Raw genomic sequence first — 18847 nt, 5'->3', positions numbered from 1 at the left:
CTTTGACTCAAAGCTAAAAGTAGGGATCCCAGTACCAATGCCATGGTAAAATCACTATTTTATCCCATTTACACTTGAAAACCCACAGGCCCGACACACCAGTCACAAAGTAACTAGTTTCAAGAACAAATGGCCAAAATCCCTACCTGAAAAGATTAGGATTGAACTAGAGGACCAAGCAACAAGCCTGACAGAGGACATAGAAGAGGCCAATAAGACTTGGTATGACTGGCTCAACAAAGTCACAGGCCAATATGCACAGAACATCAAACAAAGTAAACTGGAGGCTAGGATTAAAGCCCCATGGTTCAATAAGCAATTAATTCTCACAAAAAAATGATGTAATAGAATAGAAAGGTGGTGGAGAAAAAAACTATGATCCCGCCATTAAAAGTCAATATAAGGTACCTATTCGAAAATATCATAGGGAGATGATCCAAACTCAACCAAATTCTATGAAGAAAAAATTAACTGGGCATACAGCTGCTCAAAAGAACTATTCAAAATAGTACGTTCCTTAACATCCAACCAAGAAGTAAACCACCAACCCTCTTCCTTAGAAAGATGTAACCAGATGGCGAACTTTTTTAAAAACAAGGTGGAACTACTATCTGAGAATTTACAACAAAATAGAAATATCATAACAGCTAATACCTCCCCCCCCACCCCCCCCCCCAAAGTATGAAGACCCAAATATTAAAACAGGAAAGGGACTAGATCATTTCACAGAAATGCAAGTAGAGGATCTGATCTCCACCCTTCAAAGGATTAAATCTGGCTTGCCCCAAGATCCAATTACACCAGATATCATGCTACAAGCGGGCACGAGCAAAATCAATCACTGCAGCCTTGGTATCACTCTCCCTATCCCAAGGGGTAGTCCCAAAAACATGGAAACACGCGATCATAAGGCCATTATTGAAGAAACCCCAGTTGGATCTAGCTGAACCTGGAAATTACCGACCCAATTCGCTCCTACCACTATTAGGCAAAATTGCCGAAAAAAACGTAAATCACACCTTGTCTCAATATCTAGAAGAAAATCACAGGTTACATGACACAAATGGGTTTCTGGCCCCAACATAGCACAGAGTCAGCTCTGCTGGTGGTAACGGAGAAACTAAAAAGAGTGTTAGACCAAGGATGTACAGCGGCCATTCTACTCTTGGATCTGAGCGCCGCATTTGATAACGGTGGACCATTGCACACTGATCAATAGGCTAAAGGAAGAAGGTATCGCAGGCACAGCGATGAAGTGGCTGACTTCATTTCTGAATGACCGGTCATTTCAATTGATGGAAGGGGAACCATCTATTGGATACCTTACAACTACCGTGCGGAATGCCACAGGGATCGGCACTGAGACCCACACTTTTTAATATCGACATGCAACCTCTAGCAAGGATAGTTCACGAAGTTGGCCTATCCATAAAGTCCTACGCAGATGATACACAACTTGTATTATCAGTGACGAACGACCCCCACTCCCTACACAACAACTTAGGGCCCTGCATGACTCGAATAGTTGAATGGATGTGTAAATGTTCCCTTAAATTAAAACGGGATAAAACAGAACTTATGTCCCTGGGAAACAAAACAGTCCCCAGGAATCTTATAAACTGGCCCACTCAGTTGGGAGAACCACTAACCTCCAAGACTGCCATCAAAAACCTGAGTATCTGGCTAGACGAAAATCTTAATATGGAGATCCAAGCAAAAAAACTTTCTGGCAAATGCTTTGGCCAATTGCATATGCTTCGAAAAATCCTCCCTATTTTACCTGAACAATCCCGTAGATTTGTGGTCCAAGCATTAATCTTGTCACAGCTGGATTGCGGGAACTCTCTGTATCTGGGCGCCCCAAAATATGTCATTGACCGGCTGCAGGTAGTGCAGAATGCCGCAGCAAGGACCATGCTACAAATCCCGACACAGCAGTCAGCCAGGAAAGCCCTGAGTAAACTTCACTGGCTTCCAGTTCCGATGAGGATTAAGTTTAAGGCCCTGTGTATTGCCCACAGAGCCATTAATGACAGAGGCCCGGCACTAATAAAAAAAAAAACTGGTTAAACACTATACACCGAGTAGGACCCTTAGGTCTTCACAGGACCTTCTCATGCAACAAGGCAGAATAAAAAGAGCAAAATGGTGAGGGAGGTCCTTTAAGCATTTGGTTCCCAAAATGTGGAACACACTACCCAGGGAAATGGGCATGATAACCAACGAATTAGCATTCAGAAAAAAACACTACTATTTCCTTAAAACCTCCCGATCTCAGACATTCTGACTTAGACCGTCATTGTTAAGTTTCTCCTAGCGCTAGGAAGCCTAAGGGCAGCTACGCGCTTTATAAATCCATAAACACAATTCAAAGTTCTAGCTTTCGGCCTAAAATCAGCACCAAGTATGTTCACAAAGTGCCTGGCAGCAGTAGCAGCACATCTCAGAAGGCGAGGACTTCATGTTTACCCCTACTTGGACGACTGGTTAGTAAGGGCAAACTCATACAGCATATGCAAGCAGCATATACAACACGTGGTAGAGACACTAGTTCAGCTGGGTTTCTCCATACACTGGGAAAAATTATCAATGGAACCGGAACGCAAGAAGGTGTTCTTGGGAGCAGAGATACACTGTATTAGGGAAAGCATTCCCCAGCGAGAAAAGATCAGTCCTATTGAAGGAGAGTGATCTGTTCCAGAAGGGGCATCATCTGACAGTGAGGATAGTGGGGAAATTACTAGGAATGATGGCATCATGCATTCATTTAGTTCCTTATATTTATCTGCACATGAGACCATTTCAAGAATGGCTCCAAACACAATGGTCACAAGCTACGGGGAGTTAAGAGGATTTAGTGGTTGTCACAAACAGAGTTAATCAGGAGATGGCATGGTGGAACAAAGCAAACATAGCACAGGGGAGAGTTTTTACACCTTCAACTCCAACAATGACCATAACAGATGCGTCCCTAGTGAGATGGGGAGCACACATGGACGATCTCAAAGTTTGGGGATTTTGGACACCACAGGATGCGGTGAAACACATCAATATCTTGGAACTAAAAACTGTGTTCTTCGCCTTAAAAGCCTTTCAGAAACAGCTATACGGGAAAAGGGTGTTGGTACAAACAGACAACACTACAACTATGTTTTGCATAAACAAACAAGGAGGGACTGACTTTGACACACTTTCAACGCTAGCACAACAGATTCGGAGATGGGCAATTCCAAGGGAAATAGACATCTTAGCAATACACCTGCCCAGGGAAGGGCAATCTAGAAGCGGACAGACTGAACAGCATCCCTCGAGTGGAAACTGAACCAAACAGAAGTGCAAACAATTTTCAAGAGATGGGGAACGCCACAAATAGACCTATTTGCAACACCCCTGAATGCAAAATGCCAAAACTTCACATCCAGGTGACCCTGCAAGCAGTCCTGCAAGCAGTCCCTAGGGAATGCGCTATGGGTAGACTAGTCAGAAAAATTTTGCATACGCTTTTCTTCCAATACCATTGCTGAACAAGGTGATCAGCAAATGCAGAACCAGCAAGATGACAATGATTCTCATAGCTCCACAATGGGCCAGCCAAACATGGTTCTCTGCACTAATGGTAATCTCAGAGGGAGCAATGCACAAACTTCCAAGAAGAAAGGATTTGCTAACCATGCAGAAGAGGAAAGTGCTTCATCCGGAACCAGAGGGCCTAGGCCTAGCGGCATGGCTCCTGGTGACTTAGAATTCACAGATCTCAAACTACCAGAAAGCACAATGGCTGTTCTAAGAGAAGCTAGGAAACCAACTACATGAAAATGTTCTACAGAAAAATGGAAAAGGTACACCCAATGGTGTCTTCAAAGGCGTCTTTCAAGAAAGATTACAAAGGAAAGAACAATGCTAAAATATCTCACACATTTACTACAAAGTAAATTACGTTTTTCATCACCGAAAGTACATTTAGCGGCAATAGTAGCATATACAAGAGGGGAAACAGGGGAAAGCTTCTTCACCTCATGTGGTCAAAAGGTTCTTAGAGGGTGCAAAAAGGATTTCACCACCAAAAATGGTACCAGCACCGGCGTGGAATCTGAACATAGTTCTAGCACAAATGATGAGAGCACCTTTTGAATCACTACACAAACCAGCGCTACAAATGCTTCCAATAAAACCGACCTTTTAGTGACAATAACATCCTTACGTAGAGTTAGTGAACTGCAGGCACTAACATTACAGGAACCCTACTTCCAGATACATAGTAACAGAATTGTCATGAGGACAGATCCACAATTCATGCCAAGGGTGGTATCAAAATTCCACATAAACCAAAGTATACAAATACCATCAAAACCCTAAAGACAAATCGGAAAGAGCTTTGCACACAATTGACGCAAGAAGAGCGGTCATGTATTACGTGGAAAAGACTAAGGAATACAGAAAGACAAAACAGCTATTTGTATCCTTTGCAAAAAGTTTTCTGGGAAGACCAGTAACCAAGAGCACAATCACAAGATGGATAGCACAAGCCATGCAATTGTGCCACACATAAGCAGGACAGACTTTACAAGGGGCGCCACGAGCGCATTCAACAAGGAAGAATGGAGCAACTATTGCCTTTCTCGCTAGCACTCCAATCCAGGACATTTTCATGGCAGCAACATGGTCTTCGGTACTCACATTCACCAAACATTACTGTGTGGACATTCAAATGAACAAGGCTGCACAAGTAGGACAAAAGGTCTTACAGCATATATTTACACACCAAAGTTCATCTTCCTCCCAGCCACCACAAGACTAACAAACCGCTACAAAGTCTATGCACAGCATAGTGAATCCAGAAAGATTCACGCTGCAAAACGAATAGTTTCTTACCTGTCGGTGTAGTTTTGCAGCTTGAAGAACTTTCTGGATTCACTAGCGAACTCACCCTCCTCCACCAAGGAAGAGAACTATAAGGAGGCAAGATGAAAAGAGGGTTAGCAAATAAAGAAAGAAAAAAAAAAATCCGAAGATGGCTACCAAAGGTAGGAGCTTCTGGAGGAAGCCCGTCTATGTCCCAGAAGGACACCGAATGGTACTACGTCGTCTATGCCCACCAACAACAAAAACAAAATAAGCATTGAAAATGCAATAGGTCTCGGCCTCGTTTAAGTTAAAGCAATTCTGTTTCTAATTAGGTGGCTTTTTAGCTTTGCTTTTATTAGTGTTTTTCAAACTTTCATGTACATAACATGCATATGTATGCATATATGTATGCATGCATTTATATAGATATGCAGATGTGTATATGTATGTATGTCAATATATACACATATATAATGTGTGTGTGTGTATATATATATGTATGTATATGTGCATATAAGGTAGAGAGGTGTAGAGGTGGAGGAGAGAGATGTAGAGGTGGAGGAGAGAGGTGGAGAGAGGCGTAGAGGTGGAGAGGCGTAGAGGTGGATAGAGAGGTGTGTAGAGGTAGAGAGGTGTGTAGAGGTAGAGAGGTGTGTAGAGGTAGAGAGGTGTGTAGAGGTAGAGAGGTGTGTAGAGGTGGGGAGAGGTAGAGTGGTAGAGAGAGAGGCATAGAGAGTAGTAGAGAGTGGTAGAGCAATCGAGTGAGTAGCAGAGAGTGGTAGAGCAATAGAGTGAGTAGTAGAGAGTGGTAGAGCAGTAGAGAGCCCTTAAGAGACACATAATCCCTTCCCTGTTGCAGGATCGCATCTGCCTTGGCGGACGAAGTGAAAATCTTCCAAAACACTCGCAGGACGCCGGAGTCGGACTACTGGAAAAACATATTTAAATGAAACTTGAATACAAATTAAGCACTACCCTTTCGGAGGCCTCTCCGTCTAGCTGTGTGTACTTCCACAGCAGAAGATTCCTGATCTTGCGCATTGTGAACTATAAATATCACGAAAAGGAAGAGACAAGGGACTAAGCCTTCTCTGGCTCCCTTACCATAGTCCAAAACTCACTCAACAGAGAAGTGCTAGAACCAGTACTGTATCACAGTACTACGGGACAGACAAGTGCTACAATACAAACGTCCACCCAAAAAATGGTAAGTCTTATTTACCCTGGGGCAACAAACTAGTCATTGGGAAGACAGTGAATGTCTTAGTACTGCCCTCACACACTTTGCAGTGTCATGCTTCATCATAGGGCCGCATCATACATCCAGGTGCAGACCAACACTCTGGATGGAGCGCAAATTTTTTGAAGAACAATGGTGAGGGTAGAGAAAATAAGGATGAACACAAAACCACAACGTAACAAACGTAAACAAAACTAGAAGGAGAAGTCTGTTCCCTTCAAAAAAGGGACCAAAAGGTGCAGATACTTATAGTTAAGACTCCCTAGGGGTCAACACTCAATTATTTTATTACCGTTGACCTCTGGAAGGATTAAAACAAAAGAGATGGGATAAACAGGGGAGGTAAAGACCCCTATATCCCCACTGCAGATACCAACATGTTTCTGCCTATTTTATGCGCCCAACCGAGTCGCTCTGGCATTCATCAGGGTGTTGGTCCCTAAATGTTTAGTCTCCACCCCTAGTCGGGTGTTTACCTTCTTACTTAAGTGCGTCGGACAATGTCCAATTGTCAAATACTCTGGGAATATCCAAGAGGGAATCTATTTCTGTAAAGAAAAAGAACAGAACCCATAAGTCTGGTCCTGTCCAACAGTCATGTGTTCACTATTGTTTGTAAATTAAAAATCATGTCCTCGCTCTAGTGCCAACAAGCCACACATAGCCAGGTGATTTCATAAAAACACACGTCCAAACCACTGGGAGATAAACCAAACCACGTAGACCACACCACGTGAATCGCCCACAGACACTTAAACACTCAGTGACTGTATCCATAAGATTTTGTTCAACTCATGTATACAGATGCTTTCAGTCATCGTATCTCTACGGATGAAACCAACCCCAGTGTGTCATATCACAGGAGTGCGCATAAATCTGTATCGTTGTTATTTCTTATCACTTTGATTTACTCACAAGAGTTCACAAGGATTTCTCTGAACCCGGGACCTTTGTGGGACTGCACTCTTGTAGTCACACTCTACCATAAAAATACAATGAGTAAAAACAGAAAGGCATAATTTCATTTGTTGTTCATACTCCTCACCTTTCGTAGTTCATATGTAAGCAAACCTCGAAACAACCTTCTTAAAGGCAATGGTAGGCTGCCGAAAGCCTAACTCAGTCCCATTCTGAGCTCTGTATTAACAAAATCGGCAACCCTAAGACCCAATTCACTCGCGGGGTTCTAGCAACCGCCGTGCATGGAAATACCCAAAAGCCGCTGGTCCTGAACCGCCCACTTACTACTCCAAAGAGGCACCGTCAATTTTGTCCTCACGCCGGTCCTCCGTCGAACACGGTGTGCTTCAATTGAATCACATTTAAAGGGCCCCAGCGATTACGCTCCACCTTCTCTTAAACACGTGAGCGCTACTCGGCACCGGGAGTGAGATTCAAAGACATAGAAAGGGGTTCACCAGGATCTAGCGAATCACGCGTGGTGGCCATTTTGAAAGGGTGTAGATATAAAATATTCCCCTATAACGTATGATGCATACTAAATGTGAAGATGCAAACTTCAGTACAATGTAATGTACCTCAGTAATTTCTGTTCTTTCAAACACATATTACGCTAACCACTCCTCAATGGACATAGAATGCAATCACCTATCTCAGGATTCTTAGTATTCATAAATCTCGATCGTATCGAATCTACGAAGTGTCATTCTCGAGTATAAAACCAATAGCTATGGAATACAGACAACCCATTTAGGATTCCTTAAAGTGCCTCAAGCAGGATACTAGCAATATCATTATTTATTAGTAACCCCATGAAGTAAGAACCAGGGAATGCCATCATTCAGTCCCTTTGTACTGCTTTTGAGTCTATCCACCCAGCGTTGTTCTCTTATTATAAGAAAATTCGAAATGTCACTCGTGTTTGGTGGAATAAATGGTTTATCCAACACTGTCCACCTTATGTTATGTTCGCTATGCCCCAGCTCATTAAAGTGGGCAGTCAACTTGGTGTTCGTCTTTCCGCATCTTATTGTGCCTATATGTTCCAATATACATTTTTTTACTCGACGAGTTGTCATTCCCACACATTGCATATTACATGGACATGCTAGTAAATAAATGACATTCTCTGAGTTACATGTGGTGTGCTTTCTCTGTTCCCATGGGCGATTGAGCCCAATGTCAACACATTTCCCATTTATTGAGAGAGGACAAGCCCTACAATAGCCACAAGAATAGTGGCCAACTACCGGTGGTAGGAGTTGGTTCAAGTTCAGGGAGTTCGATGGGTTCATCCTAGTCCTAGGGCGTGTATTCACAATCATATCCTTAATGCTTGCACTTTTCTTGAAGGAGAAAAGGGGAAAAGGTTGATCTAATCCATTTGCATTGAGAATACGCCAATTCTTATGTACGATTTTCTGCAGCTGGTTGGATCCCGTATTGTATGTGGTTACGCACATGCTACTTTGAATTGGCTCTTTACTGTTTGTCTCAAGTAGAGCTTCTCTATTGCAATTCCTAGCTCGCTTCTGTGCTTTCTCAATGACAGATTCAGGATAATCTCTGTTTTTAAGTTTCTCACTCAACTGGACCGCTTCCCTTTTTAGGTCTCGCCTTACTATCGCGTAAGTGATCGCAAAGCGAGACTCTTGTAAGGGGCTCCCAAAAGTGCTCCGAAAAGCGGATTGCATGGCGAGCACGCGCACAATCGCGCGCATCGTGCCGCCATGCAATCCGTTTGGCATCGCACTTCAAAGGGTCCGCTCCCCCGCCTGGAATGCGCTCCCCCGCCAAGCGCGCCAAGCGCGCGCACCACGCTCCGCCGGGCTTGTCTTGTTTTACTTATAACAAGGCTCGCCAAACCATTTCTTTATTGAAAATCTAAATTATTAAAGCAGCAGCATGCCAGCTTGTTTTCTTTTGCCGCGGCTCATTTGCTTCGCTTCCTGCTGCTTGTCTTCGGAGCTCTGCTCCAAACGCTGCCCATTGTTCAGGTTGCCTTTGTTCCTGCCCCCTCCATTGACTGAAACAGCTGTGGCAATAAACAGAGGATGGGTTTCTTTTTTTGTGTCGGGGAAACCCGCATAGCACCCAGAGTGAAAGTGCCGGACTCGAGCCCCCATCCCTTCTTACCTTTCATCGCTCAAACCAAGAAGGGGCGCAATGGTAGTCTTCAACATCAGAATCAATAGTAATCATGTTCCTACTCCGCCCCTTTATGTTCTGTGTGAACTTTGATCCCAGACCATCTGCTTTCAGTCACATCCATAGCGCACTCACGAGATTGACTCTCTTCAACAGGGTGGAACTAAATTAAGTTGGATGGGTAAACTAATTTATTTATTCCTGAAGTGTGCATTAGTATGTGATCTTTCTACATTTCCATGTCACGTCGAAATGTTACTTTTTACTGTTTTTTTTTTTTTTAAACTGTTTATTTTATGATATTTTTGGCATATTTACTAAGAGTGTAGCTGTAGCTTTGGCACTGTAGGGGCTCTGTATGCAGAGGAGCTGGGCTTTAGAGGGCAGTGCTCCTGAGTCTATCGTATTTGCTCTTTAACCCAGGCTTCCTGGCGCTGAATAGTTTTTGAGAACAGTGTCTGGCTCACAGTTGGTTCCCTTTCCTTCAGCTTTCGAAACTCTGTCAGAAGAGACAGGCACCCTTACAGCCCGCGATCTCGCAAGTGCGCGTGCACCACTCGCACTCAGGAGTCCCCCTGGGGTACAAGCAGGCATCCACTTCGGCCTTGTTCTCGCTAGCGCGTGCACCACCACAGAGCGCGTCTGGCGGCCGCTTTAAGACTTGTCTCACATTGCGCGTTTAACAAAGTGAGTGCATGTTGTCTGTTAGTGTTTACAGTCTGCCGTCCTCATGCATGCTCCGTGGGGGTGTGGGGACAGTGGAATATCTCGCCAAGACCACTGCTGAATGGATCTAGTCCCGGACTTTGCTGTGTTTTGTGGAGAATCTCTCAGCATTGTCTGTGCAGCATTGGTTTCCCAGCTTCCTGTTTCAGGCTAACTACGGAGGTGTCATGTTGTGCCCAGCTCAAAGTGAGTATCTAACTTTGTTTATGCCACTTAAGTCTTCCCTGCTGATATGGCCGCCAATTTTACAGCAGCCCATAGGAAAGGCTTTGCACGCTCAGCCCTCTCTCATTGTCTTGGCAAGTTTATGTGAGCATTGAGGCTTCCTAAGTGTAAGGCTACCTTTGAGATTAAGATGCATAACCTGTAGTTGCTTGCCACTATGTCCCTCCCATCCTCAGCCTCCCACATTCTGTTTGAAAGTGCTGCAGACATATTCCCATGTTTCCTTGTGCTATCGTTAATCATAATGTGAGCAGCCTCAACAAATGTACTTTTACTCCAAAGTCCTGCTGGCAACCATGGCTGCCCCTTGTTATCTTGGGCACGTTTGTGTTGCTCCTTGAGCTTATGTAAAGGCAACTGTAAAATATGGAAACTATTCAGCTAGACTCCTATATTATTGTGACCCTGACACCATGTGTAATAGTGTGCCCCCGTAAAAGCAACTGTAAGTGTTTAGAAAAACTGCAGTTTGATTCTCAGATCCCAACACTAGAGGATACCCGATGTGTTCATTTCCCCACGGCTCCCCCAAACTGTAACTGGCTAGACACTTTCTGTAGTTCTTTTCCAATATTTGCATTTTATAGCACTCCATAAGAATACATGATGTTGCTTGCCGCACCGTCCTAGCTGCTTACCGCTCCCCACTTCCTATGCTATGATATGTTGCTTGAAAGCGCTGCAGACACCGCATGGTCTTGGGCGCATATTTCTGTATTTCCTTTTCCTTCTGTAAACTCCAAATGTGAGCAGCCTTAAAAGTTTTACTTTCACTCCAAGGTCCTGCTGGTACCCGCGGTCACCACTGGTTGTTGCAGTCACATTACTGTGTCCTTGAGCTTCTGTAAAGGCAACTGTAAAAAGATGGAAGCGATTCAGCTCAGCGCCTAAATTTTTCTGTCCAGGACACCATGTGTAATCGTATTTTTCCGCTGGAATCTGAGACTCAAACTTCAGCTTTTATAAACATTCACAGTTGCTTTTACAGGAGCAACAAAGGCGTACAAGAATGAGCGGGCTAACTTGAGTGTTAGGACGGGGACTGAACCATTGTCAAACACAACAAAAAAGGTCCCGGACAGTGTCACAAAAACACGGTTACAATTGTGATTTAGTCAGGTACAGCGTGCTTTAAACATCATGCCTTTGAATAACAAGCATTGGCATAGCCAATAGGTCTCGCCTTTTGGGACCTTATAAGTGTTTAGCCATGCAACAGTTGATGTTGCACCAAGGATATTGTGCTGCATAACTAAATACTTATAAGGTCCCAAAAGCGAGACCTATTGGCTATGCCAATGCTTGTTGTAATCTGAGACCAAAGAACAGTTCCTGCGAAGTCGCAGGAACTGCCCATATGGCAGATTCTCCCTTAGGGAACAGGGGTGAAAACTATAAAAAGATAGTAGATTGTTTGTATCTGTGGGTTTATGATAGATACTACCAATCAAAGTACCATTCTCTGCCCTTATGTTTAAATCCAAAAAAGGCAATAGCTCATTTGTTAGAGTGCCTGTTAAGAACAGAAACGGGTTCCTTTCATTGAGCCATGTGAGGAAGGTTTGGGCAGAGATTCTGCTGCCTGTGCAGATGATGAAAACATCATCTATATATCTACGCCAAATTCTAATCTGATTCAAAAAAGGATTGGCAAGTGAGTGGATAGTTTCCTCTTCAAATTGCGACACATAGAGGCACGCTAGGCTCGGAGCACAAGAGCTCCCCATGGATGTACCATGAGTTTGTAAGTAGAATTCATCCTCAAATTTGAAGAAATTCCTAGTCAGTGCTATTTCCAAAAGACACAAGATAAAAGCACGCGGGGTCTGAAACTCCCACTCTTCAGCGAAGAGGATGTTCTCAATAACCCTAAGAGTTTCTCGTTGGGGGATGTTTGTATAAAGTGACTCTATGTCAAGTCCGATCATGAGGTCACTGTCTGGGTCGAATTCCAGACCATTAATGAGATTTAGTACTTCCCGGGTATCCTTTAGATAGGCTGGCATCCTGTGGACACTGGGACGCAAATAGCGATCACAAAACTTGGATAATGGTTCCAAAATGGAGTTGGTGCCAGAAACAATGGGACGCCCTGGGGGAGGACGAGTAGGTTTGTGCACTTTGTGTAGGATGTAAAAATATGGTACCATGGGATGTTGATTGCACAGAAAGCAAGCCTCCTTTTGGCTAATCCAGTTGTTGGTAATGGCTTCTTCCACAAGGGAGGCAATCTGGATCTTAAGTTCTTCTGTAGGGTCTCTATTCAGAATTTGGTCATTCCTTCTGTCACTCAACAAGCGCAGGCATTCTGCATTGTAGGTGTTTAGATCTTGAATCACAATTGTGTCGCCCTTATCTGCAGGTTTAATAATTACAGAAAGGTCATCCCTAAGATCATTCAGGGCTTGTGTTTCACTTTTTGACTGGTTAAAAAATGGCTTGGCACCGTTTGATGTTGTCAAAAGGTCCACCTCTCTCATGACAGACTGCTCAAACACTCCAACTTCTGGTGGTAACTGACCCAAAGATGGAACAAAAGTGGACTTGTTTCTAAGATCTGTATCATCTTCTCTCTCAAAAGCCTCCTTTCCCTTGAAGAAAATCTTCAGGCGTACACTACGAAAAAATCCAGCTAGTTCACATTTCAATTTAAAAGCATCTGGTTGATTAGTAGTTACAAAGCCAAGACCTCTAGACAGTACTCTCTCCTGGATAGGCAACAAAGTCTTACTACTTATATTCATTGTGAACTGTACAGCTCGTGACGTCGGTTAAGAGACATTGTATCTGATTGGGACAGCGTGTTTCAAACACATGGCCCCATAAAGATAAGAAACCTTTTGCGACGCACGGAAAGCAGGCGAGCCTGTCCAAGTGGGCCGTCTGAAAAAGCCAAAGGGAGGCAACAAACAAAGCTCTTTTCCAAAGGCTGGCCATCGTTTAGCATAAACGGTGACGCCAGCCAATGGAAAAGAGGGGTGGGTCTTAAAGCCCTGAAAGTCCTCAAACATTAAATCTCGCCGAGCGAGCTGCGCATGTGCGTAGCCACGCTAGCCGAGACCTAAAAAGAGAGAAGAAATACTACAATTCTGGACCCAACCACTAGATGACGGAATAATGCACAGTATAGTGAATCCAGAAAGTTCTTCAAGCTGCAAAACTACACGGACAGGTAAACTATTCGTTCTCCAATTTTGATATCTTCCATAAATTCACTTGATGACCCTCCCCTTGTCGTGGCGCACAATATTAAATATCTCATTTATCTTTTTTGTACACTCGTGCTTGGAAATCTGAGGTGTTACTCTTGAGAGGGAAGTTTGATTCAAGAATTGTTCTCTGATTGGCTGAGGTGTGGTTCTTCCTAAAGCGATGTGAATTGGCCAACAATGTCACTCGTTTGGGCTTTACTGTGTACTGCTTAGCTCTCTACTACTTGTTATAATTGCTGCATGACCCCACCACGACGAGAAAGATTTGATCATGTGAGTGTATGAAAGATATCAATACTGACGAACCACAGTGTACAGGTAAGGAACCTGGTTTTTATTTGTGTCTATTCAATTTGAAAGAGTGAATCGCTCTTCCCTATATAGGGGTATCCTGACACTCTAGCAAATCATACATATGAGGCATTAGAACAGTGGACTACTAAATGAATATCGTAACCATTGTGATATAGACGGCAACAGTTTTTTTCTTTTCTTTAAAGCCTTCCTAAACTTTAGAAGATTCTATTCCTTCCTCACTACTAGGAGCCACTTATTTCACTGGCGAGCTGCAGCAAAATAAAAGTCTTGAATCTCAAGCACCAGATAATAGATTTTAGGAACATGGTGGCAGAAGGTACCAAGCTGGATCCAGCTGGATAACCAGTCCTGCTGGATAACTAGATTGAAAGACTTTAAAACGAGTGGAGTGCAGCTAGTGTTTGACCCGTGGGATTCCCTGCAGTTCCCTAAAACCCCTTTAGTTGTACCCTTAATCTTCCCGGAGCATCTGGGTTCTTCCCACGTTGATGATGGTAAGGTGATGCTCAGACGTACATTTGGCCCTCTAGAGTCTCAGTCAGGATGCCCTTCTGGCAGAGGTACAATAATGGAAGCTCTGTGGCACCCAGACGTTTGGGCATGCTTTTTGTAGGCAATAGCCTTGTCGGGGGGGAGGGGGAGGGGTTGCTCAAATGAGTTACTGTTGTGATTGTTGTCAATAAAAATGACTTAATCCTAAAGTTTCCTATATTAAATCGAGATAAATGATTTGCAGATGTTTTTCCCGTATCCTTCTTTATAGAATTACTAATCTCGCTCAAATTTTAATTTTAGCAACAGAAGAACCTTGAAGGATATGTGGGTTTTGCAAATCTTCCAAATCAGGTCTATAGAAAGTCTGTGAAAAGAGGATTTGAGTTCACACTTATGGTTGTAGGTAAGTCCGTTTTTGCCTTTTTTATTCAAATGTTTGATCGGACTTTATTTGAGTTCAGTATTTGTGCTTTAACACTGTTGCAGTCTCTTCCGAATGCAACAATACATCTGAAGGAATAATACAAACAAAAAACGAACCATAAAAACTAGAAATGCAAACACATGCTTTCTTAGTGACTCCGACCCAGGGATGAGTCATTGACCTCAGATATTTTTATATGAAGTGCGGAGGCTAACAAATTAATCTAATGTTGAGTGCAGTAGACATCACATAACATTGCTTCATATGAACCTTCAAGCACAAATAAGTAATCGATATCCAAATTAAAGAACCTTCCTCCTCAATAGTTATCTATTTACTTTTGTTCATGAAGATAAACGTTGTGTACTGCTCCATAGCAAATGAGGTGTTGAAAGTAGACTGATCGAACGTTTGAATTAAACATTTCTCCTGCCTTAAAACCAGCACCCAATTGACATCAAATATGCTGAATGTGAATCATCCCATTCAAAGTGAAATTTCAATATTTTCAGTAACCTGTTTCATTTTTGTAGATCCAGATTGCTTCTACAAAGACCTGCAGGGGAGATAGTTGTTACTAAGTGATACATTGATTCAGTTTGTTTACAAGGGTTATTTCCCACCGTAGGGGCTTCTGAATGCTCGGATTGTATTTATTTTTTTCCAAATCATATTTTTTTCCGAATCAAAAGTAAATTTATGATGGATTGTAAAAATGTTTGATGGCCTTTGCCATATTCCCAGTTGGTATCACCGCAAGTCCACGATTATGCACATTGAATATCAGACACTGGTCTCCCATGTCCAGAAGCAAGAATTTCAGAACAGTGTTGTGTGATTGGAGGATTTTATACTTAAATAGTTGATCTGGTCCAGGCTTTTCTTGTGCTTGATGGTACATTTAATCCCTAATTTCTTTTCCTCTCTTGTCATGCCTTTAATAGTGCACTGATGATTTGAACCCTTCCACGTGATTTTAGCTGAACATGCTTTTTTTGCATGTTGATAGCCATTCAGTAATGATGTGCATCTAACCCAGCACACGTACTCCTTTTTAGACTACAAAAATTACAGCTTTATGTTATGTTTTATTTTTTTAACTGTGTTCTTTCTCTTGACATTTTTCATTTTCATATTCCGAAAGCATGTATGGATGCTTAGCCATGTGTTTTTATGCAGCAGGTGGGAAATGTCAAGGCTGTATTCGTACCTACCTGAGGTTCCTACTGTTTTTTCAAGTGTGTATGACAGCAGACTCCCATACTTTATAGTTGGTCTATTTTAGAAGATGTCGCTATGTATTTATATGTTCGAGGCATATGAGCTGCTGATCACACACTTAGGATAGTAGATCGCCATCTGGTGTTGGGCCCGGATGCTTGCAGGTTGTTGTTGTCTTCAGAAGAAGTCTTTGGTCACGAGATATGGGACTCCCCCCTTGGACTACAGTGCGCATGGGCATCAACTCCATCCTTAGATGGGTTTTTTCCGCCATTGGGTTCGGATGCAACTTTTCCGCTGCGGTTGGAAATCTCAATTCCAAGCTTTTCGCAGCGAAAAAACTTCCACAAAACCATCGAAGCACCTTCACTCGACATAGATTTAATCGTCTATTCCGGACGTCGACGCGGGCCGAGGAAGACTTCCTATTAGATACTTTTGAGCAGTCTCAAAAGTCTGTACAAATTTTACCTATGATTAAAGGAGTCATAAAACACGCCCCAGCGGTATTTAAAGACCCCGTCCGTGCCAGGGTGCTTAACCCAAGAATATAAAAGAAATATAGGCCTACCCCTGAAGATCCTTGTTACATCAAAGGACAGCTCCCTTTGGATTCTTTGGTTGTTTACAATGCTAGGAAACGCGCCAACTCCCAAACCACAGGAGATACACCACCCCCGACAAAGAATCCAAACTGTTGGAAGCCTCTGGCAAACGAGTAGCAGCACAAGCCACTAACCATTGGCGTATTGCCAACACTCAGGCCCTACTAGCATGCTATGACAGGGCTCACTACGACCAGTTGGAGAATCTGTTACAACATCTGCCAGACCAATATAAAACCCAGGCAAATGACCTTATCCAGGAGGGAAAACGTATTTCAAATGCGTCAATTAAATGTGCGCTTGACGCCGCAGACACCGCCTCTAGAGCAATAGACACAAGTGTGCTCCTTAGACGCCATGCCTGGCTACGCATTTCAGGCTTAAAGCCAGAGGTACAAACTACCATACTTAGTCAGCCATTCAACCAAGAACAGCTATTTGGGCCAGCGGTAGACACTGAACTTGAAAAGATGAAAAAAGACACCCAGACTACTAAGTCCATGGGAGCACTACAGTCTCCACAACCACGTGGCTCCTTTCGACGCTCCTTCTACAGAGGAGCCTCCAAGAATATGGGAGCGGACACCTCCTCTACGTTCAAACCCGCTACACAAACATCACCCAGTAGAGGATATTTTAGAGGAGGATATAGAGGACACCACAACAAGGGACGAGGTCGAGGCAATACCAACACTCGCACCTCCCCTGCCACAAAACAATGACTTCCCTCCACTCCCCCCAGACCATTCCACTCCAGTCGGGGGAAGACTCAAACAGTTCCTACCTGTCTGGAACTCGATCACAACAGACAAGTGGGTAAGACAAATTATCCAGTATGGTTACTGCCTGGAACTCACAACTACCCCCCCACATATACCACCCAAACAGCGTTCCATGTCACCAGACCATCTTGCGCTCCTCAAACAAGAGGTTCTCTCATTGCTTCAAAAACACGCAATAGAGCCAGTTTCCTTACAACATCAGGGTACAGGGGTATACTCACTATACTTCCTAATCCCCAAAAAGGACGGGACTCTAAGACCAATACTCTACCTCAAACCCCTAAATCTGTACATAAACTCAGATCATTTCCATATGATCACTCTTCAACAAGTGCTCCCACTACTACAACAAAGCAATTTCCTTGCCACACTAGATCTCAAGGACGCCTACTTCCACATTCCCATACATCCTGCTCACAGGAAGTACCTAAGGTTTGTGGTGCACGGACAACACTACCAGTTTACAGTCCTTCCATTCGGAGTAACAACCGCGCCCAGAGTATTCACCAAATGTCTAGCAGTAGTAGCAGCACATCTCAGAAGACCACAAATTCATGTCTTCCCGTATCTAGACGACTGGCTAATAAAAGCCAAGTCATTCAACAAATGTGTTCTACACACTCACCAAACTATCCAAATCTTACACAACTTGGGATTCACAATAAACTATCCCAAATCTCATCTCTAACCCTCTCACATACATCATTATTTAGGCGCCACCATAAACACCTCCAAAGCCCTAGCATATCCCAGCTCAGCCAGGATAGCCAATATACAAGCTCTTATCGCAAGATTTCAAACCCAACACTCTCTTCCTGCAAGAGTGTTCATGCAACTCATAGGCATGATGGCGTCCTGCATCTTCATTGTGCCTTGTGTAAGACTTCAAATGCGTCCCTTGCAAGAATGTCTAGCACGTCAGTGAGAAACTGTAGTTCGCATTTATGCAGAGGTTCAAATGGGGGTCCCATGAGCCTTGTAAGAACAATGTTTAGATTCCACACTGGAGAGGGTGGTAATCTGGGAGGAATAATCCTTTTAAGTCCTTCCATGAAGGCTTTGATCGCAGGTACTCTAAATAGTGACAAGTGTTGTCGATTTTGTAAGTAGGCTGCTAATGCTGCTAGGTGGAGACGTATAGATGAGTATGCCACTTTACATCTTTGCAAGTGCAGTAAGTAGCAAATGATGTCTTGGATGGATGCATCCAACGGGTTTATATGATTGTTAGTGCAGTAAATGGCAAATCTCTTCCATTTTGCAGCATAGCATAGCAGGCTCCAGTGGTAGGTCTTCTGGCCTCTTTTATAATATTCATGCAGTCTGGTGGCAGGTTGAGGTAACCAAACTCTAGGACTTCAGGAGCCAGATCACTAGATTCAGTTGACCTGGATCTGGGTTTCTGATTTCTCCATGGTTCTGGGTTAATAAGGACGGGGAGAGGTGCCGTTTTTGGTGTGGAACTAGCAAGAGTCACTAAATGAACCTGAGCACAACCCCCTGGCAGCTGTGACACAGAGGAGACGGGCCTAACTCAGTGTGATGTGTAAAGTGTTTTTGCAGTACTAAAACAGAAATAAAGTCAAGATGCTAAACAATAAAAATCCTAAATCGAATTAGAATTGACTCAATGTTTCTAAAAATAC

General features: G+C 43.4%; 1 protein-coding gene across 5 annotated transcripts in view; it reads left to right on the top strand.

Annotated features, from left to right (window-relative positions):
* Positions 1-18847, top strand: part of SEPTIN7 (septin 7) — a 495709-nt gene that overhangs the window by 117411 nt on the left and 359451 nt on the right. For all 5 annotated transcript variants that reach the window (XM_085607478.1, XM_085607476.1, XM_085607479.1 and 2 more), the window contains one exon: positions 14470-14572. In XM_085607478.1, the coding sequence (XP_085463604.1) occupies positions 14563-14572 (10 nt within the window). In that variant the 5' untranslated portion in view covers positions 14470-14562. The remainder of the gene's footprint in view (positions 1-14469; positions 14573-18847) is intronic.

The sequence above is a fragment of the Triturus cristatus genome, chromosome 5_2 (genome assembly GCF_964204655.1).
Source record: "Triturus cristatus chromosome 5_2, aTriCri1.1, whole genome shotgun sequence".
Classification (NCBI taxonomy): domain Eukaryota; kingdom Metazoa; phylum Chordata; class Amphibia; order Caudata; family Salamandridae; genus Triturus; species Triturus cristatus.
The sequence above is the reverse complement of the archived record's forward strand: the minus strand, read 5'-3'. Positions and strand labels throughout refer to the sequence as shown.